This window comes from Mobula hypostoma, chromosome 9, assembly GCF_963921235.1.
Source record: "Mobula hypostoma chromosome 9, sMobHyp1.1, whole genome shotgun sequence".
NCBI classification, from domain to species: Eukaryota; Metazoa; Chordata; class Chondrichthyes; order Myliobatiformes; family Myliobatidae; genus Mobula; species Mobula hypostoma.
This window is the reverse complement of record NC_086105.1, coordinates 46,819,693-46,841,475: the sequence shown is the minus strand read 5'-3', so window position 1 is coordinate 46,841,475 and position 21,783 is coordinate 46,819,693. Positions and strand designations below refer to the sequence as shown.

The 21,783-nt window shown below is 43.6% G+C and overlaps 1 protein-coding gene across 11 annotated transcripts in view; it reads left to right on the top strand.

Annotated features, from left to right (window-relative positions):
* The window catches only part of nrcama (neuronal cell adhesion molecule a), a 257,866-nt gene that overhangs the window by 120,353 nt on the left and 115,730 nt on the right, over positions 1-21,783 (top strand). For 6 of the 11 annotated variants that reach the window (XM_063058232.1, XM_063058226.1, XM_063058231.1 and 3 more), the window contains exons 3-6: positions 11,990-12,148; positions 18,378-18,395; positions 19,290-19,395; positions 20,845-21,041. In XM_063058232.1, coding sequence (XP_062914302.1) covers positions 12,055-12,148; positions 18,378-18,395; positions 19,290-19,395; positions 20,845-21,041 — 415 coding nt within the window. In that variant the 5' untranslated portion in view covers positions 11,990-12,054. The remainder of the gene's footprint in view (positions 1-11,989; positions 12,149-18,377; positions 18,396-19,289; positions 19,396-20,844; positions 21,042-21,783) is intronic. The other 5 variants (XM_063058228.1, XM_063058227.1, XM_063058233.1 and 2 more) reach the window with 1 other exon arrangement.

Here is a 21,783-nt window from a genome sequence, read left to right as displayed (position 1 = left end):
GCTCCCTAGACTTAATGGAGGCTACAGGAGGCTGCTCTTGCTGGAATTTGGAGCAACAAATAATCTGCTGGAAGGGCTCAGTTATTTGTTGGGGGGGGGGAACAAATTGTCAACACGAAATGTTGACAGTTACTATCCTCCCATAGATGATGCTCATTTTGCTGAGTTCCTACAGGAGATTATTTGATAGCATGGACTTGAAGCCATGTTCCTACTTGAGAACAAACAACAAGTTGTTCATGAACTGAGGTGAATCTGTAGTAAAATTCATCACAGCATTGATTTATTGCAATTAAATATTTTATTGGATACATTCTATTTAAGATAAAACGCAAACAACAAGAATTCTGCAGATGCTGGAAATTCAAGCAACACACATCAAAGTTGCTGGTGAATGACACTTCACCTGTGAGTCGGCTGGGGTGATATACTGCATCCGGTGCTCCCGATGTGGCCTTCTATATATTGGCGAGACCCGACGCAGACTGGGAGACCGCTTTGCTGAACACCTACGCTCTGTCCGCCAGAGAAAGCAGGATCTCCCAGTGGCCACACATTTTAATTCCACATCCCATTCCCATTCTGACATGTCTATCCATGGCCTCCTCTACTGTAAAGATGAAGCCACACTCAGGTTGGAGGAACAACACCTTATATTCTGTCTGGGTAGCCTCCAACCTGATGGCATGAACATCGACTTCTCTAACTTCCGCTAATTCCCCACCTCCCCCTTGTACCCCATCCGTTATTTATTTTTATACACACATTCTTTCTCTCACTCTCCTTTTTCTCCCTCTGTCCCTCTGACTATACCCCTTGTCCATCCTCTGTGTCCCCCCCCCCCTTGTCTTTCTCCCCCGGACCTATGGTCCCATGATCCTCTCATATCCCCTTTGCCAATCACCTGTCCAGCTCTCGGCTCCATCCCTCCCCCTCCTGTCTTCTCCTATCATTTTGGATCTCCCCCTCCCCCTCCCACTTTCAAATCTCTTACTAACTCTTCCTTCAGTTAGTCCTGACGAAGGGTCTCGGCCTGAAACGTCGACTGCACCTCTTCCTAGAGATGCTGCCTGGCCTGCTGCGTTCACCAGCAACTTTGATGTGTGTTGCTATTTAAGATGACATTGCTTCTGTTGTCAATTCACTATTTAAATAATATAAAATGGACTTAATATTTCTGGACTCCTATCAATAGCAACAATTGTACAACAAAATTGAATAAAGTGAAATTCCATTGACCAACACAAAATGGTTGTGTTCTGTGTTCAAGACTTACCAGGAGCAAAACAAGCATCTCGGGGCATTCATTGGCCGTTGTCCACCATTGATGATTTGTAAAGGGGCTTGGGGGTGTAGGTGGAAATTATTGATGAATATATTATTAGAATGCCATAGTCAAGCCAGAACCCATACTGAAAAATAACCAACAACCATTGGTTACTGCTCTTTTTCCATGCATTATTTCTTGGCTCAGACATTCAATTATGTTCTTCTTGTTATAGATTACTTCAGTGCTATTACTTTTTTATTTTTATCTCCTGTTATGTAAATTATTTACAAAGACTGCCCTTCACTCCATGGCTCCAAATGGACTACATGACAAGTGAGTAAAATTAAAGAAACTCTGGTGCTTGGAATAACAGAAGTAGTCCAAAATAATGGCTTCATTGGTTTTCTGACTCTGTTTGTAGAGGTCTACCCATCTCCCCTTGATTTCTTCCTCCACTAAATCTCACCATTTCACTCTGAATCTCACCAAGTTCCTCCAGGAAGATGACAGTGCATTCAAACACAGTGGCTTCTCAAAGGCCAACCAAAAGTGATTTTGTCTTTTTTTAAAATGTCTTTTTTACGATTGCAAGACATTTCTGGACATTAAGAACTTCAAGGACTGCTGGTCTACGCCATCAGCAAGTTGGTTGTTGGTGGAGGAGCTAGATGTTGTGCGGACTGTGTTATTACCCGCTATAAGAAGGCATTGAGGTTAGTAAACAAAGGTGGTGCGCAGTCTGATGGTGAGTGACTGTCTTGGATGTTTCTCTTGTATTCCCTAGACTCTGTTGGACATTGACAATGTAAAATACTACAAGTCTGTTTCCCTTGTTTATTGGCGAGAGAGATGATGGGAGAGCTGGGTGGCTTCAGCCGTAGCGAGGACTGGGCCTCAAGTCGTGGGCTTGCCTGCTATAGCGGTTCTGCAGAGGAGATGCCAGAAACAGTGTAGCGCAGTGTTATAGGCTGGTCCCTCCCATCAGTGCTACCCTCCAGTGTTTGATGGGTGGAAAGACACGCTGTATTGCATATGTGTGTACGTTTGTCTGCGGATTGCTGGGAACTGCTTGTTCTTACCAATAACACTGATGCACCATGATGCAGTAGGCGGCGCAGCATGGCAGCAGCGGCCTTTTAGATCTGGTGTTACTTTAATTTAATTTTTTAGTTTAATTTTAAGGCACAATTTTTGATTAGGGCACATGGATAACAGAGCGACTATCTACCATCGCCAGATACTGCTACAATATAGAGATCACCCAGAAACATAACTTAATGAAGATCTGCTGGTTAAATTTCGCGACCTCAGCTTGCTGAGGGGATCAGGCCTACAGTCCTCGGAGTCGCCTGATGCCGGTGGCTGGAGGTGGAGACGTCATAAGCGGTGTGCAAGGAAGCAGAAGCAAGGCAAGCAGGCAGGAGTCCGTGCCAGGCAAAAAGCAAACCCTAGCTGGCCAGCTCTCCCGTTCGTTCTGCTCTCTAATGTCCTCTCCCTGGACAATAAATTGGACTACATCCAACTCCAACGAAATACTCAGCAGGAGTAGAGAGTCTGCTGTGCGTATGTTTTCACAGAAACGTGGCTCTCCGATGGAATCCCTGATGCTGCCATTCAGCTGGATGGGCTTGTCTTGTTTCGAGCGGACAGAGATGCAGCTCTTTCCGGTAAGAGTCGCGGTGGTGGCTTGTGCGTTTACATCAATACAGAATGGTACAAGAGCTCTGTGCTGGTTTCAAGATACTGCTCATCACTTGTGGCGTTTGCGACTGTTAGATGCAGACCACTTTATTTGCCACTGGAATTCACCACTGTCCTTATAATTGGTGTATACATTCTCCCCAGCGCTAATGCTAAGGAGGTGCTCTGTGAACTGTATGGGGCTATTAATGAACTACAGAATGCACACCCTGATGGACTGTTTATTGTCACTGGAGATTTTAACCACGCGAACCTTAAGTCAGTGCTCCCCAAATTCCATCAGTTTGTAGACTTTGCAATGAGAGGGGAGAATGCGTTGGACCTTGTTTACACAAACATTCCCAATGCATACCGGGCGGAGCCCTGACCCCACCTCGGCTACTCAGACCACATCTCTGTTATGCTAATCCCAGCATACAGACTGCTCGTCAGATGCTCCAGACCAGTTCAGAAGCAGGTGAAAACATGGCCAGCAGGAGCCATCTCTGCTCTTCAAGACTGCTTTGAGCTCACTGACTGGCACATGTTCAGGGAGGCTGCAACCGATGGCGACTCTACCAACTTAGAGGAGTACACGGCATCAGTGACTAGCTACATCAACAAGTGCATCGATGACATCACTGTGGCCAAGACCATCACTACACGTGCTAACCAGAAGCCGTGGATGACCGCGGAGGTGCGTGCGCTGCTGAGGACCCGTCACTCCGCCTTCAGACCAGGCGACAAGGCAGCCCTAACAACAGCGAGGGCCAAACTGTCCCGGGCCATCAGAGAGGCAAAGCATGCACATGCCCAGCGAATCCACAGCCACTTCCAGGAAAGCAGCGACACGCAGCACATGTGGAAGGGCATTCAAGACATCACCAACTACAAAACAACATCACCAGCCTCTGCTGGTGATGCCTCCCTCCCCAATGCGTTGAATAACTTCTACACTTGTTTTGAGGTGGAAACAGACGTGGCGGCGAGGAAGACCACCCCTCCTCCAAATGACCAGGTGCTGTGTCTTACTGTGGCCGATGTGAGGAGAACCCTGTGCAGGGTTAACCCACGGAAGGCTGCTGGACCAGACAATATTCCTGGCAGAGTGCTTAGAGGATGTGCAGACCAGCTAGCTGAGATTCTCACTGACATCTTCAACATCTCCCTGAGCAGCGCTGTCATTCCTACATGCTTCAAGGCCACCACCATCGTCCCCGTGCAGAAGAAGTCTTCAGTGTCCTGCCTCAACGACTACCATCCCGTTGCTCTCACATCTATCATCATGAAGTGTTTCGAGAGGCTCATCATGAGGCACATCAAGACCCTGCTGCCCCCCTCACTGGACCCCCTGCAGTTCACGTACTGTCCCAACCGTTCAACAGACGACGCCATTGCCATTACTCTCCACCTGGCCCGAACCCACCTGGACAAAAAAGACACCTACGTTTGAATGCTGTTCATAGACTCCAGTTCAGTATTCAACACAATCATTCCTCAGAAACTGATTGGAAAGCTGAGCCTACTGGGCCTGAACACCTCCCTCTGCAACTGGAACCTAGACTTCCTGACTGGGAGACCTCAGTCAGTCCAGATTGGAAGCAGCATCTCCAATACCATCACACTGAGCAAGGGGGACCCCAGGGCTGTGTGTTCACTCCACTGCTGTTCACTCTGCTGACCCACGACTGTGCTGCAACACACAGCTCGAACCACATCATCAAGTTCGCCGATGACACGACCGTGGTGGGTCTCATCAGGAAGAACGATGAGTCAGCAGAGAGGAGGTACAGCGGCTAATGGACTGGTGCAGAGCCAACAACCTGTCTCTGAATGTGAACAGAATGAAAGAGATGGTTGTTGACTTCAGGAGGACACGGAACTACCGCTCTCCACTGAACATCACTGACTCCTCTGTAGAGATGGTTAAGAGCACCAAATTTCTTGGTGTTCACCTGGCGGAGAATCTCACCTGGTCCCTCAACACCAGCTCCATAGCAAAGAAAGCCCAACAGCGTCTCTACTTTCTGCAAAGGCTGAAAAAAGTCCATCTCCCACCGCCCCATCCTCACCACATTCTACAGAGGTTGTATTGAGAGCATCCTGAGCAGCTGCATCACTGCCTGGTTCGGAAATTGCACCATGTCAGATCGCAAGACCCTGCAGTAGATAGTGAGGGCAGCTGAGAAGATCATCAGGGTCTCTCTTCCCGCCATTACAGACATTTACACCACACGCTGCATCCGTAAAGCAAACAGCATTATGAAGGACCCCACGCATCCCTCTTACAAACTCTTCTCCCTCCTGCCATCTGGCAAAAGGCACCGAAGTATTCGGGCTCTCACGACCAGACAATGTAACAGTTTCTTCCCCCCAAGCCATCAGACTCCTCAATACCCAGAGCCTGGACTGACACCAACCTACTGCCCTCTACTGTGCCTATTGTCTTGTTTATTATTTATTGTAATGCCTGCACTGTTTTGTGCACTTTATGCAGTCCTGGGTAGGTGTGTAGTCTAGTGTAGTTTTTGTGTTGTTTTACATAGTTCAGTGTCGTTTTTGTATTGTTTCATGTAGCACCATGGTCCTGAGAAACGTTGTCTCGTTTTTACTGTGTACTGTACCAGCAGTTATGGTCACAATGACAATAAAAAGTGACTTGACTTGACTTGATTTACAGGACATGTCACTCAGAGACTTGAGCTATACATATTTTTTGTGTGTGTATATATTTATTTGCTATCCTATATATGCTATATGTGCCTTGTGCTGTGTATGACTGTTGTTACTGTGTTTTGCGCATTGGCCTCGGAGAAACACTGTTATATTTGGCTGTATTCTTGGGTATTTATGTTCGGTTGAAATATAATTAAACTTGAGTGTGAACTATTTCACTCTGAATCTTACCACCTCTTTTGAAAGGTTTGCACTTGGAAATCACAGACCAAAATGTGGGCAAAAGAAAAAAAAACCTCAGATTTCAGATTAAAAAACGTTAAAGCGGTTAATTTAGCTTGATTGTTTTGTTTTCTCTAAATGGTATGAAAACACAGGTATGATATAGTTAGTGTATTTCCAGGTTAGTCCAGCAATGCTAATCCCAAAAGATAATTTTGAACACTACACCAACATTAAATTTTCACTTTATTCTGTAGAAATGCTAATCAGTAACAAAATTCATGTAAATGTGTCAGAATATTGCAAAATAATTTGATGTAGCTGGAAAAAAAGGGGGAAAAAGATTAAATGTTCTTTTTAAACAAACCTGAATTGCATGCATTTGCCATCTAGTGTCAGGAAATATTGGTGAATATTTTTATTTGTCAACTGTTTTGGATGCTTTGTGTTGCTTCAATCTTCTACATCCAAAAAAATCAATGAAATAAACTGATTAGCCCTGGCAGATTATATTCCCATAGACATTTATCAGTGGAGTTCATGTGCCAAGACTTGCTTGTGACATTAAAGAACAAGTATTTTAAGGGGTCGGGGGGTGGGGTATCATCGTCAGAGTGCAAGTGACCTTCTGTTGCCACTGATAATCGGGAAGTGGGGCAGGATTTGGCTCGGAGTCGGGCTGTCATGCCCTCTCAATTTGAATTGACTTTATTTCTTACATCCTTCAGGTACATGAAGAGTGAAAATGTTTATGCTACGTCTCCGTCTAAATGTGCAATCATAGTAATTTATGATAAATAGAACAGTCAATGTGACATAGAAATACACTCAAATCAGCATGATTTAATCAGTCTGATGGCCTGGTGGAAGAAGCTGTCCTGGAGCCTGTTGGTCCTGGCTTTTATGCTGCGATACTGTTTCTCAGATGGTAGCAGCTGGAATAGACCGTGGCAGGGGTGACTCGGATCCCCAATGATCCTTTGGGCCTGTTTTTCACACCTATCTTTGTAAATGTGCTGAATCATGGGAAGTTCACAACTACAGATGTTCTGGGCTGTCCGCACCACCCTCTGCAGAATCTTGCAATTAAGGGACGTATAGTTCCCATACCAGACAGTGATGCAGCCAGTCAGGATGCTGTCAATTGTGCCCCTGTAGAAAGTTCTTAGGATTTGGGGGCCCATACCAAACTTCCTCAACCATCTGAGGTGAAAGAAGCGCTGTTGTGCCTTTTTCACCACACAGCTGGTGTGTGCAGACCACGTGAGGTCCTCAGTGGTATGGATGCCGAGGAGCTTAAAGCTGTTTACCCTCTCAACCCCAGATCCATTGATGTCAATAGGGTTAGCCCATCTCCATTCCTCCTGTAATCCACAATCAGCTCCTTTGTTTTTGCGACATTGAGGGAGAGGTTGTTTTCTTGACACCACTGTTTCAGAGAGATGACTTCTTCCCTGTAGGCCACCTTGTTATTGTTTGAGATTAGGCCGATCAGTGTAGTGTCATCGGCAAATTTAAGTAGCAGATTAGAGCTCAGTAGATACAGTAATCTTGCTCATTCACATTGTGAATAAGCTCTGCTGATGTCTGTGTGGGGTTCGCACATTGCTCCTGTGACCACATGGGTTTCCCCAGACTGCACCAGTTTCCTCCCATCTTAAGAATGTGCTGATAACGTGGTGAATTTGCTCCTGGGGTGAGTGAATGGAAGAAGAATCCAAGGGGACTTGATAGGCATTTGGGAGTTGGTGGTCTGGAAAGGCACTGATGGACTTGTTCTAAGAGTTGCCATAAACTCAAAGGGGCGAATAGTCTCATGCTAAAAGGAAATATATAATATGTGAAACTAGTCAGCAAATGGTGGGTGGGCACTTCTGATGATTCAGCATTTAAATTATAAAGGGCCAGATGCTCTAGCAAGTTGTTCAGTATTGTGTTGGCCACACCTCCCACTGGTGCCTGGAGGCATCTTCTGGGTGAGCCTGCTGGTTTGATGTTACACTGTTACTTTCAGCACCCTGAACAATAGAGCCACTTATTTTCTTCTACCACTTAGCAATACTACAACTCCATTTTGACTTCGAGGGCTTTTGTTGCTCGTGACAACACTTGCAACTGCCATAGATAGTGGAACGATCTATCTACATCAAAAGAGCCGCCATCTTCACGTCATAGATTGAGTAAGACATGGAGGTGGCCACTAATCTTGTCATAAACAAACAAAACAGTAAATTCTGGGGATGGTCAACAAGTCAGGCAGCACCTGTGAAGGAGAAACTCTGATCAGGACTGGAGAAGTGTGTTTTATAGTGCAGAGAGGGGAGTGGTGAGGAGGACAGAAATTTAGTTATTGAGATACCCTGCGGGACAGGCCCTTTGGGCCTTCAGGCTGCACCGCCCGGCAACCTGTGATTTAACCCTGGCCTAATCACGGGACAATTTACAATGACCAACTAACTAACCAACCAGAGGAAACTGTGGGAGGAAACCAGAGCACCCAGAGGAAACCCACTCGGTCACAAGGAAAATGTACAAACTCTTTAAAGAGAGCAGTGGGAATTGAATCCGGGATGCTAGTACTGTAAAGCGTTGTGCTAACCACTTCGCTTACTGTCTGTAGCAGAATGGTTGAAAGTTTACATCGGCACATTGCATCCTTGGGTGTTTCTGCTTTACAATGTTGCATCCTGGTGTGATTAACATGAATGTGCCTCGTAACATCGATCTTGCTGTGATCTATGCTGGATATTAGTTCATGTCATTGACTTGCAGATTTCTGAGTGTTAATATTCCTTGTAGACATAACACTGATGTCCAAATACCATATTTCCCCATTATTGTTGAACTGTAGGTCCAGACTGTCATTCAGCCTTTGCATGCAAACTGAAATAAGAGACTTCCAACTAAGCCCATTGGAAAAAATATGTGTACAATGCCAATTGTCTGGTTGGAGATTAAGACCTTTGTTTTAAAATCTTTGTTTAAGAAGCTTTTAAGTGATTGCTTGGCAGTGTCTGGTATTACACTATTCCAGTATACTGCTCGGGGAACTCCGAGCAGTATTTCACTCTGCAGTGCTGTCTCTTCTGAAGGCAATTCTGGGATGTTTCTATATTCCATCATGTCAGTTCAGCACTCCCCTGATTTCAGATTAGGTTATCAGCAAGCACACATTTGGACATTAAGATTGGCAGGCTAACTTCAAACAGATCCTCCAGGCATTTTTCGCCCCCTAATCCGCATTATCTGCCCCTCACACCAGCTGGCCACCGTTCCCCTTACAAGTGAATTGTGAGCAAATGTGACTCGTTTCGGATAAAGTGGATTTTTAAAAAAACTGTTGCCATACAAAATCAATGAACCGTTCCCAGTCAATAGCTAAGGTTAAGCTGCTTCACTGTGGTTGATGAGGTGACTGAAGCACCATGTTTAATCAGAGGCTGTGACATTGAAGCGTGTCTGGACTGGTGGCAGCTGGCATATAGGCATTGGTTTGCAGTGAGAGATGGGGAAGAGAACTCAACCAGGGTATCACATCATGTACCATCTATCTCTGGTTATAGCAGTCCATCAAAACCAATCAAATATGGTTTCAAAGTACACACAAACACTGAAACTGGCTCTACCAGTCGGTCACTCTTTCTGAAGTTAGCTTCCAGTGTCTCACACACTCCACCATCTTCTCTGAGAGTCAGTTAATATCGAGTAGTAATTCTCTGCGGGGTATTTGCAATATTTCCAATACCCACTAAGCCAATAGAGGGCCTCATGATTGATGGAATTCCTGTAAAGCATGAACCAAATACTGTGGCTGCTGTCATAAAATTCAGAAAATTCCCGGCAGCATTTTGTGGAGAAAGTCAAATGAACTGCAGATGCCAGAAATCTAAAGTAAAACAGAAAATGCTGGATATATTTAGCAAGTCAGGCTGCATCTGTGGGAAGAACAGAGTTCATGTTTCAGATTCAGACCCTTTATCAAAGAGGGATGATGTCAATTTTTTAAACCGATGACCTTTCTTCAGAACTCTGAAGTAAACTTCTGATTTTACAGTTTTGTACAATGAGCATTCATTGCCTTGTACCATTGCTCTTGCTGAAATCTTCAATGTTGAGCCCAGGTTGGTATCATTGAACTGCAGTTCCCTGAGTACATAAAGGCAATGTCACTATTCCTTGCATACTCAGTACTGACAGCTAGTGAATCACCTCTCATCCTTCTTGCAAACAAGAAATGGGTTGTAACAGAGCGGTTTATTCTCACTTTGCATTTTTTAAAATTACTTGAAGTTCAAGTCCCATTCCAGAGATATGAAGACTAGATATCTAGGCTTACACTCAAGTCAAGGCCTGAGGGAGTACCACACACATTAACAAGAGCAATACAGAGGATTAAAACTAATACAAATCAAATGTCTTTCTATTTTTTCTTCTCCACCATTTACCTCCTCACTAACTCCACCTGACTGGGTCGTTTTTTCACTGCTGTTCTGATTTTGCCTTTGTCACGTTAAATGTTCCAAACCCCCACTGCCCACCTCAATTGTCCCCCTTGCCATCTACTCACTCTGTTAGAGTAATAGGCAGGTGTGACCTTTGGATTTATCTTGCTGTGTCCCCTACAATTTTGATCATTCCCTGACTCAGTTACTCTTTAATCTTGTGACTCAGGGATGCAATCACAGATTGTTAACTTCAAGTTCTATTTCAGAGACTGGCAGGGCTAGTGATTAACGTTAACTATTCTAAGTTAAAATAGAAGGAAGGAACTTTCTCTTCAAAAGCATTTGTCTCAATTGGATAAGTTGGTCCGATATAAATTTGTCTTGTCACTTTAAGGAAATATTTCCCTTCCAATGCCCAGGGACTTTGTAAAGGGATAGATCAGGTATTCCACACAGGCATTATCCTGTGTTTCTGTCACAGTGAACAGAGCAGCATATTATAGATACAGGGCCAGATCCATAAGCATCTAAATATGAGGCTTTCTGTGCTGTGCTGGATCTTTTTTGATGGAGGAAATGAAATATTGATTCAAGTTGTTGCTGAGTTTGAGAAAGGCAGTTGTCATGAGGCGTTCGTATTTTGTTTTGGTACAAAGCCACTGGCTTATGCATTGCTTGTGTTAGCTATTACTTAGTTGGATGATGTCTTATTGTTGGATCAGTGGATATTGTGGTCCAACCCACCCCAGAAAGTCGAGCACAAAATCAAAGTCAAATCTTTGGAGCACCACCAACGACGTGATTCTGTGTCAGAGGTGTCTTGTTTCAGCTGAGACTTCCTTCAAAGTCTTAACTGCTCTCTCAGTGTGATGTTAAAGGTGCCACAGACTATAAGTGGGAGTGTTTTTTTTACCATATTTATCCCTCAGGTGAGCCCATTAATGTCATTTACGCATCACATTGCTCTGTTTGGGAGTTGGTATGTGTAAGTGACTGACATCTATATTGCATTAGCAATCTCACCTCAGTCTGTAAAGCTTTACATACCCTGGAGTTGTGCTTACTTCATCAATTGTTAGAAGGCACCTCCAATCGTGCAGTGATCTACCACGGCCGCAGGAAATTGTGGTTTCCATTTTGTAATGAAGTTGGTATATTTAAGCATGAAGTTCACTGGTTTAGTCTCTACTAATGAAGGTATGGTAGGCCCTTTTCTTCTTGATGTAATTATTCTTTAACACAAACTTTTTTCACCAGTATGACAGTCTCAAGTGGTCATATTTCAAGATAAGAGTCAGCCATTTAAATCTGATGTTGATAGAAATTACCTAACTTGAAAAGGCTGGTAAATCTCTTGTTCTCTATTCCACAAAGATGCAGAGACTGGATAAATAGAAGTATTGTTGGTGGAAGTATATAACTTTTTAAAAGTTCATGGAGGATATGGGGACCTGGCACAGAGGAGATATTGTGGTCTGGGCTAGATCGGCCATTATTGTTTTAAATGACTGGGACAGGTGACCCGCTCCTGCTCTTATTTTCTTCTGTTCTTGTTGAAACCTCAAAAGTTAACTCCACTTCTTTCTTCAAGGATGTTGCCTCTTTCATTTTGCCATTGATAGAATTTTAATGTGACAGTAACATCTTGAAGCCAAACCAAAATATTTTGTTAATCATTTGATTCTCCTCCTTTTAGATTTGGCAGATTCCAGAGTCAAAACGGAATAGCGTTCCAGCAGTCCTGTGTGCCGAGTCTGAAAAATGCCAGGGATGAAGTCAAGTGGAAGAAGCAGTGGTGCTGCAATCGTTCTCCTTCTGGTCCATCTGGGTGCTGCACTGGAAGTGCCTCTTGATCGTAAGTGAAAATCCATTCCATCTGCAACTGAGCCTCCATGGTCTTGTGGCTCAAAGCAGCCTTGCCCAGATAATGCTGCCACACTGAACGACAAAGCTTCAGGAAGCAGCAGGCTGGCCCACTGTTTGTGGCAACTCCCTCAAGCTGCTGACCAATTTGCATTGCTCCACTGTCAGAAATGCAAAAGACCTTACTGGGATTTTCATGAAGCTCTGTTGACTTTCCATTAAACCCACCGCGGAAAGTTAAATCTGGTCAATATCAGCATAGGTACCCTTACAGTTTGAGTCTCTAGCAATCAAACTTTTGTACCATAAATGTTCCCATCAGGTGGTATGGATTAATTAAAAGGTCAAATTGTACTTTCTTTTAACTTTTACTTGTGTTTTGTTTCGCAGTCAAACTCTTTCCTTATTTCTTGCTTTCTCTCATTGCCTCTGTACTTACTTAACATTGAATTTATCAGCTCTTGTCCTCCTCAGTATTACTTATCCCATTCTTGAAAGAATCAGCTGCATGTTCCCTTGTTTGCCCTCCCTACACAGCATCAACGTGCTCAAGTCCTGATGAACAGTCTCAGTCCGAAACATCTCTTGTTCATTCCCCTCTATAGATCTGCCTGAACTGCTGTTTTGCTCCAGCATTTTGTGTGTTACACCATCGATTTGCTCTTTTCACACCCTTTTGTGGGCATAAGTTTGAAGACCTAATTGTGCATTTTTAAATTGAATGGGGCAGCGCCTGACACAGCCTTCCTCAGAAGCACTTCATGTTAAATCCATGGTCAACATTTAATTAGCCCATGAGAATTATAAGCCTTCATGGTCATGCAGCGCGGGCAGAAAAATCTCCCTTCAGGTCTCCGGACCTGATCATCAGGCATTCACAGCTGAACTCAGATGCCACAGCTGCTCATACTGGGCAGTGATAACTTTGCAGCCTTCATTTAGACTCTCCAAGTGGAATAGAACCAGACGGTACAGAAGCAGAACCTTTGGCTTGCTGAGTCACACTAACCACTCATCACTAATTTACACCAAAAGTATTTTATTCCCATCAACTCCCTGCCAGTTCTACCACTCACCTACGCATTTGGGACAATTTGTAGTGACCGATTCACTTAACCTCAACATTGAACTGATTCCACAAACTGTGAACACACTTTCAAGTTCGCAGTATTATTTATTTATTTGTTTATATTTGCAGTTAGTCTTTTGCACATTGGTTGTTTGTCAGTCTGTGTATGTAGTTCTTCATTGACCTATTATATTTCTTTGTTCTTCAGTACAATTAAACTTAGAGTGGTGTATGGTGACATATACGTACTTTAGTAATGCAGTTACTTTGTACTTTGTAACCTGCACGTTTTTGGGATGTGAGGGGAAATTGGAACACTTGGTTGGGAGGGGTGGAGGGGACCAAAGGGAACAGATGCGAACTCAACACAGATAGTACCAGAAGACAGGATTGAACGATGACACACAAGATTCTGCAGATGCTGGAAATCCAGAGTAACATACACAAAATGCTGAAGGAACTCAGCAGATCAGGTAGCACCAATGGAAAGGAATGAACGGTTGACATTTCAGACGAAGAACCTTCATCAGGTTAGAATTAAAGTTGGTCACTGAAACTATGAGGTCGCAGCTTTAGTAGTTGTGTAGCTTGCCATCCAAAATATCCATATTAAAACTGGACACTCGGGTGGGGTTTTGGAGGGCTGTGAGTTTCAAGTTAGCATCAAGTAACATTAGTTTTATAAAGCTGGTTAGGCTGCATCCGGAGTATTATTCAATTCTGGTTGCTTCTTTGTAGGAAGTATATTGCGGCTATGGAGAGGATTCAGAAGAGGCTTACCAGGATTAGAGGGCATGTGCTATGAAGTGAAGGTGGAAACATGAGGGTTATTTTTTCTGGAACAGCAGATGCTGAGGGGAGACCTGATCGAAGTTTATAAAATTATGAGAAGCACAATGTAGACACTGGTATCTTTTTCCCAGGGTCGAAATGTCAAGTACTAAAGGGCATATATTTAAGAAGGGATGGAGTTCAAAGGAGTGCAAGATTGTTTTTTACACAGAGAGTAATGGACACCTGGAAAATGTCATGAGTGGTGGTGTGGAGGCAAATACAATAGAGATATTTAAGAAGCTATTGGATAGACACAGAAAAACACTGAGAAAGGATGGATATGGACCATTGGGAGGGTATGAGGGATTAGGTGTCATCAGCTTAATTAGTTGGACACAACATCGTGGGCTGAAGGTCCTGTTCCTGGGCTAGTGACACCTAATCCCTTTTGTCCACCGATAGTCCATATTCCTTCATTCCCATTTCCTGGTAAACTTCTTTGGAATCCTCTCATAATTTTATCAACATTGATCAGATCTCCCCTTATCTTCTCTGGAGCAGTGGATGCTAATGCTAGTGTTTCCAACTTCACTTTAGAGCACATGCCAACTGATCTAGGTAGCATACTGGTACAGTAAACCTCTTCTGAATCCTCTCCGTAGCCTCAACATACTTGCTATGAAGAGCAACCAGAATCAAATGCAATATACCAGATTATAAAGCTGATGTTACTTCTTGCTAACGCGAAACTCACAGCTCTCCAAAATGCCACTCAAGTGTTCAGGGTATATTGAAGGGGAGGACAACTCTTTTAAAACTGCCAGTGATTTAAACTTTTTGGAGTTTCTGTTGCACATTTAAAAACATTGCATTATACTTAAAAGAGCATCATATGTTATCCAATCCATACACCAGTGATAGTAAACCTGATTCTGATTCTGATCAAATGTCATCCATTCCACCCCATCAGAGAACCTTCAGGCCTTGTCCAGCAAAACCCAAAATAGTTTGTTTTCTATACTTGCCTTTATTCTATACGCGTGGCCAAGTGGTTAAGGCGTTTGTCTAGTGATTTGAAGGTTGCTAGTTCAAGCCTTGGCTGAGGCAGCGTGTGTGTCCTTGAGCAAGGCACTTAACCACACATTGCTCTGCGACGACACCGGTGCCAAGCTGTGTGGGTCCTAGTGCCCTTCAACAACAACATCGGTGGCGTGGAGAGGGGAGACTTGCAGCATGAGCAACTGCTGGTCTTCCATACAACCTTGCCCAGGCCTGTGCCCTGGAAACCTTCCAAGGCGCAAATCCATGGTCTCATGAGACTAACGGATGCCTATTATTATTATTCTATAAAACCTGTGAACATCTTGATGTTGATGGAACAGCATCAATGTTGGTGAATAGCCAGTGGATGATGTGGTCAGTACAGGTGACATTCATGTCAGAATGCTTATTACTGATAGCATAGAGTGGACAGCGAAAGAGCAGTGGCACCTCAGTCATCTGATGTATAATAGTTTCCAGAGGTTTTTGAAATTTAACAGATTGGAAGGTAAAGCTTACTCCATGGAGTGAAGGGAAGACTGTTGTAGACGCGACAGCACAATTAAGATGCAGACAGCAGCTCCCTGCGTCCGTTCCATTAATATGCTTCAGCCCTGCTTCGAAAACTGTGCCATATCAGTGTGACATCCTTCTATCTCGCATTTGATTAATCTCTTGACCTCCTCGAGTAAGATTAACAATTCACTGTCAAATTAGATGTGGTTTTGTGCTATAGCAACTGTATCGAGTCTAGAATTATCGTTCTGAATGCCTGTATCAGATTCATCAGTATTCAAAGACAGTCGTCACGAAGATGGGCAGCCAATTTATTGGAATTTATCAGAAGGGGAAACCATTGTGGTTTAAATGTAAAAGTCTTTGATGTGCAAAACAATCTGGTAGGGTTAATTTGCTTTGCAATTTGTCCTCATTTACAAAGTGGGGGGGATTTATTGCTCTGTTGTACTTCATTTAACATTAGGGCTGTTCAGACAATTTCCCAAGGTGTGGGAGGTATGGTGCATAATTTTTTGATGAATGATGCTAATTATTTAAAAGGCAACTAAGTGAACAATATTTTTTTTGTCCTAAATCCATTATGTTTAGCTACTTAAGCAAGAGCAAATGTTGTCATCTCACAGAGCAACTGCTGAGACGTAGGATGGGGTTGGGGAGAAAGGGCAAGTGAAGCTGTGAAGTGTCATTAAAAATGAATGTTTGCCTTTGTTAACAGGCCAATAGGAAGTGATGGAGTTTCATTAACAGTTTGAAGCGATGTAGAAAATGATTATCTTCTACAGCCAAATCAGTGTAGATAAAGTTAATGTATCTGTACCACATTTTCCTGATACCTATTGGGTTGGACATTGCAGAGGGATCTTTAATTGTATCTATCCCATATCCTGGAATTGTGTTGTGGGTTGTTGTGTATCTAATTCATGCCCTCTGACACTGAGGGAACTTTACTATGTACTTAACCCAGCACTGGAAGTGTGTGATTGGACAATGCAGAGGGAATTTTACTGGTGACCCATGGCATGTCACTGAAAAGGGAGCTTGCACTGTATCTAATCTATTTCTTGTTTAATGCTTGTCAGTTGATTTTCTTTTTTTTCCTGGTCCTGGTTTTGTGAATATATGATTTATTTTTCTTTATAAAATAAGTTTGTTAAGATGTCAACAGAACAAAGGCTTTGAGTGAAGTTTTCTGGGTTCAGGATGAACTACAGCCCCCGTTGTAGCTGTTGGTTCTCAATGGAACAGTGGATCAGAGGGAGTTTACTTTGTGCTGCGTGTGTGTGGCGGGACGGTCTAGAGCAGGGGTTCCTAACCTGAGGTCCACGGACTCCTTGCTTAGTGGTATTAGTCCAGAGCATAAAAATAGTTGGGAACCCTTGGTCTAGAGGGAATTTAACAATATATGTTTCATTTGTTGTACCTGATCTTGGAATGCTTGGCACAACAGAGGAGGGTGATTTGTTTATGAGCTGTCAGGGGTGGTTTGGAGAAAGTGGGCTTAACTTTGTCCAGGGAGAGGATGTTGGTGTGGTCAGTTCATAAGACAGGCCAGGACAAGTGAGGAGAGAGAGTGCAGACCAGTGGGAGCCTAGAGAGATGCAGACCTAAACCTTTGTGTACCTTTACAAAAGAAGAGGAGGTGGAAGGCGGAGAGGCTGGGGATGGAGGTACAGGCTTCCAATGCAGGGACAATTTTCAGGAAATCAGGTGATTGGGTGTGGATGGGTGGTTAGAGATGTTGCCTGGGAGGGTACAGGACTGTAGGCTGGGGCATTGAGGAGGGGTATGGGGCAAGTCGTCAACTTTGTGTCCTGAGTGGAGAACTTGGGATGGATCAATCAGGAGCACCCTGACCCTGGAGCTGGAGCAACGGGAGAAAGTATCAGTCCAATGATAATCAGGATCAGTGGTCAAAGGCAGGGGAAGATCGAGACATGGAAAATTGGATGCTTGTGACCTGAAGGGTTACGAGGTTGGGGGCAGGGTGTCGAGAGGTGAGGTCCATGTGAGGGAGATGGTGACGGGAATGTGGAACAGGTAAATAATGAGACATCCTAAAGGATCCCAGTCAAGCACAGCCAGTAAAAAGTATTAAAAGCTCCAAAATGAGTGCATGTCAGATGTTAATGCATCACACAACAAGCCAGAGGAACTCAGTTGGTCAGGCAGCATCGGTGTCAGAAAATGGACAGTTGACGTTTTGGGTTAGGACCCTCCAGCCAAACTGGATCAAGCATCTCAACCTGAAGCATCAACTGTTTATTTCCCTCAGTAGATGCTTCCTGGCTCACTGAGTTCCTGCAGTGTTGCACCAGATTCCAGCAACTGCAGTCTCTTGTGTCTTCGGATATGCAAAAGCATGATTGACATCAGGTCGAATTTCAGGGCCACTGTGAAATGGTCATTATCATATTTCACCCAAAGGAAGTACATTTTGATTTAACCAGCCCTAAAACAAACAGAGCTATACAACTGAAATTCCATGCTACATTCCTGAGGAACAGGTCAATACCAGGTGGCATAAACTCGTCAATTAATTGTAGGAGGTTCTACTATTTTAGTTTGATTTCTTTTTAATCGTGAGTTTTTGGATTCTGGGGCAGGAGTGTACAAAATAATGAGGATCCTTCCAAGTACATCAGTGAAGGTCACTATGAGCTAATATTTCAACAGGAACCAGGCCTTACTTAGAGCAACTGCGTGTATTGTAAGTGTCAGAATGATGTAGAAACTTCTTACTTAAACTGTTTTTTTTTCTTCTCTCTCTTTATAATTCTGTTTTATTTTCTCTCTCAATTGGTGATTCTGGGGAGTATAGCAAAAATCCTGGATGAACGTAAGTTTGTGGCACACAAGATATCAGCTGCAATGTGTGTCCTCCTCAGTTTTCAGTGCTGTGTTTGTTTGCTGTGACATTCTTTCCCGTGTGCTGCACCCATTGCATGTGCACGAATTGGTCTTGTATTTGCCGTGATCATGTCAACAGTGTCTTTCAACAATTTATTATTGTGTTGTTGAATCTTGCCCGACCATCCACTGAGACTTGTTCAGCCAATCACAGCTTGCCTCATCCAGCCGGAATCTGGGTAGGAGCTAAATCCAAAGATTGTGAACGCTTGGCTAGTTTGCAGTGATGATCAGCGTCTATTGCCTCAAATGCAGAACCACAATTCCAGATTGCAGTACCTCCCTCTGCCATGCCCAGCCAATGAAGGGCTTGATCAAAGGTGACCACCACAATTGCCTGAGCAATAACATCTATCTGTAATGTTTATCCTTTGATTAAAAATATCTCCAAATCATGAACTGAATTTGGAATGAATATCTCTTTTGGCCACCTCACAAAATTATGAAGGATGTTTATGATTTAGTCGTAGATGCAGACCTCAAACACAGAACCATAATTTCAGATTGCAGTGAATCCCTCTGCCATGCCCAGCCAATGAAGGGCTTGATTAGAGGTGACCACCACAGTTGCCTGAGCAAGAAATCAGTCTTCCCCAATCTCTCAGGTACATGCAAGGAATTGGGGTGTGCTGAGTTTCAAAACCATGAATTCCCTCAGACTGGCTCCAGATCTCCGGAACAGAATTTACAGGCAGCCTGGATGATCATGCTTGATGATGTAGCAAATTGGCATGAACAATACATTTCACATTAACAGTACTTTTCTACTTTTGCTTGAATGTCACAATGTTTATGTTCTTACACACTTTGCTTTCCAATCCAGTGCCGCAGCCCCCTACAATCACCCACCAGTCTCCGAAGGATTACATCATAGACCCCAGAGATAACATCCTAATCCAGTGTGAAGCCAAAGGGAACCCAGCTCCCAGGTATGGACATAGCGTGATAAAGAGAAACGGGATGACCCATCTCGACCCATCAGTCTGTGCCTATCAAGTACCCTTGTAATCTACACTCATCCTAGACTAACCCATTTAATTCTCCTCAAAGTGTACTGCTCGCCTGTATACTATGGGCCGTTTGGATCATCAACTCCTGTGCCTTTTGGATGTCACAGGGAGTATATGCAGACTCCACGCAGAGAGCACCGAATGTCAGAATTGAACCTGCATCTCGCGCACTGTCAGTCAACGAGTCTATAAGCTGCACCACTGTATCGTCCTATAGCTTAATAGTCTCTTGAAATTCATATCGTATAGAAAAATGGGAGGTGCAATAATCCTGTTCACATACAAGTCTAGTAAGCCAGATTTGATCCTTGCTGTTTTTGTGGAGTTTCAACATTCTTCATGTAATTGGGTTCCCCTTGATGTTCCAGATTCCTTCACCCATAGCCCAAATCCCACAGATGTAAAAATAATTTAATTGGTCACTGTCAATTACCCCTTGTGTAGGCAGGAGGTGGGAAAACCAGGAGCTGCTGGTTGGCATTAGGGAGGGAGAAATGTCGAGTCACTGGATTAATGGATTGCCCTGAGTGCAGGAATAGACTTGATGGGGCAAATGGTATCCAATGTTGTATGACAATATAAGTGCGAGAATGTAATATGAGAAGAATGGTGCAGGCCCAATCAGGTTGTGGAGGAAAGATCTGGGAAAATAACACAGCAAGGCATTTGTCCTTGGGTAGCCCCTCATTGGTGTAATAGTCTTCTATTTCATTAACAACACTATACCAAATTCCTCTGCACTTCCCTTCTTTCCTCAAAGTCCTGGAGCAGAGGCAGAAGCCCACACTCATTTGAAACGTTATGATTTTCCCAACTGAAAGAAAAATAAATTTTTAAACTCTACTTCCATTCCTGAGAACCGTTCATAACCTGAGCAGCTTGTGAGTCTGAAGTGCGTCTATAACCGAGTTCCTCCACAGCATAAGATGCCTGCAGCAGCCAGCGAATCCGTCCTGTCTGTCTCCCAAGCACTTGCCCATGCGTATAGACTGTCCATTAGTCAGGTGTTAGTAACCTGGGCGGGACAGGTAGCATGAAACTTTGGACTGCGTGTTAACAACAGCTTGCAAATATTTCATTTAGAGACGCAGCATGGTAACAGGTCCTTCGGGCCCAATGAGCTCACACTATCCAGTTACACCAATGTGACTAATTAACCTATGAAACCGTCCGTCTTTAGAATGTGGAAGGAAAGTGAGCACCCAGCGGAGACCCACAGAGTCATGGGGAGAACATACACACAACAGTGGAATTGAACCCGGGTTGACGGCACTGAAATAGTGTTACGCTACCGTGTCACCCAAATATTCTTTGATATAGCTACATCTCTCAATCTTATTTTCACTACTTCTGGAACGTTTTCTGTAGGTTTTCGTGGACACGCAATGGAACCCATTTCAACATTGACAAAGACCCTCGTGTGATGATGAAGCCCGACTCCGGGACTCTGTTGATTGACATTGTGGGCGGGGGGAAGGCAGAAGCTTATGAAGGAGAGTATCAGTGTACGGCAAGAAATGACCGTGGTACAGCTGTCTCCAACAAGATCGTCATCCGCCAGTCCAGTGAGTAAATGCAACTTACAACTACCTCAAGTTTTTTATTTGCCTCTGAGACTCATTATGGAGCAGACACTAAACTGTAAGGCCCTGCATTGAAAACAGTACTTAAAAAAATCATAGCAAGACTGCCACCTCCCCCTCCCCCCCACTTCTGGTTGGCAGAACCATCTCTGGTAATTGGTTTACTATTGTCACATCTACTGAGATACAGTGAAGAGCTTAGATTGCACATTATCCAGACAGATTACTCCATACACAAATACATTGAGATGGTGTTGCTATGGGTCACAATTTTTTGAAAGGTGGCAAGGAAGGATCTGATCCGTAAGAGTTTTGTTGCTGACAATAAAATTAAAGGACCACTTTCGTAACTGGCTAATTTGTTTTGTTTAGATACAACATGCACTGTATATCAGACCAGGGTGTCATCTGTGATACTCCACCATTATCAGTATAGTATTGTATATTCCATAACCTTGTACACATTAAGCAGGACTCCACCTTGTAGTGGAACCTAGCTCATCCTAGCAGGTAAGAAAGAATAAGTCCTGGTTAAAGACTGATTTATGGAGAAGTTGAGATGTTGAAGTCAATGTTTCTCACTTTTTTTCGGGACACTGTATTCCTGTCTGGTAGTTTTTCCCAAAAACACAAAATAGGATGTCTGCTCATGTATCTGGTAACTGTATGTATGGTGTTGCTTTGAACAAGTAAGATGATATGCTTACAGTTTGAAAGAAGCACT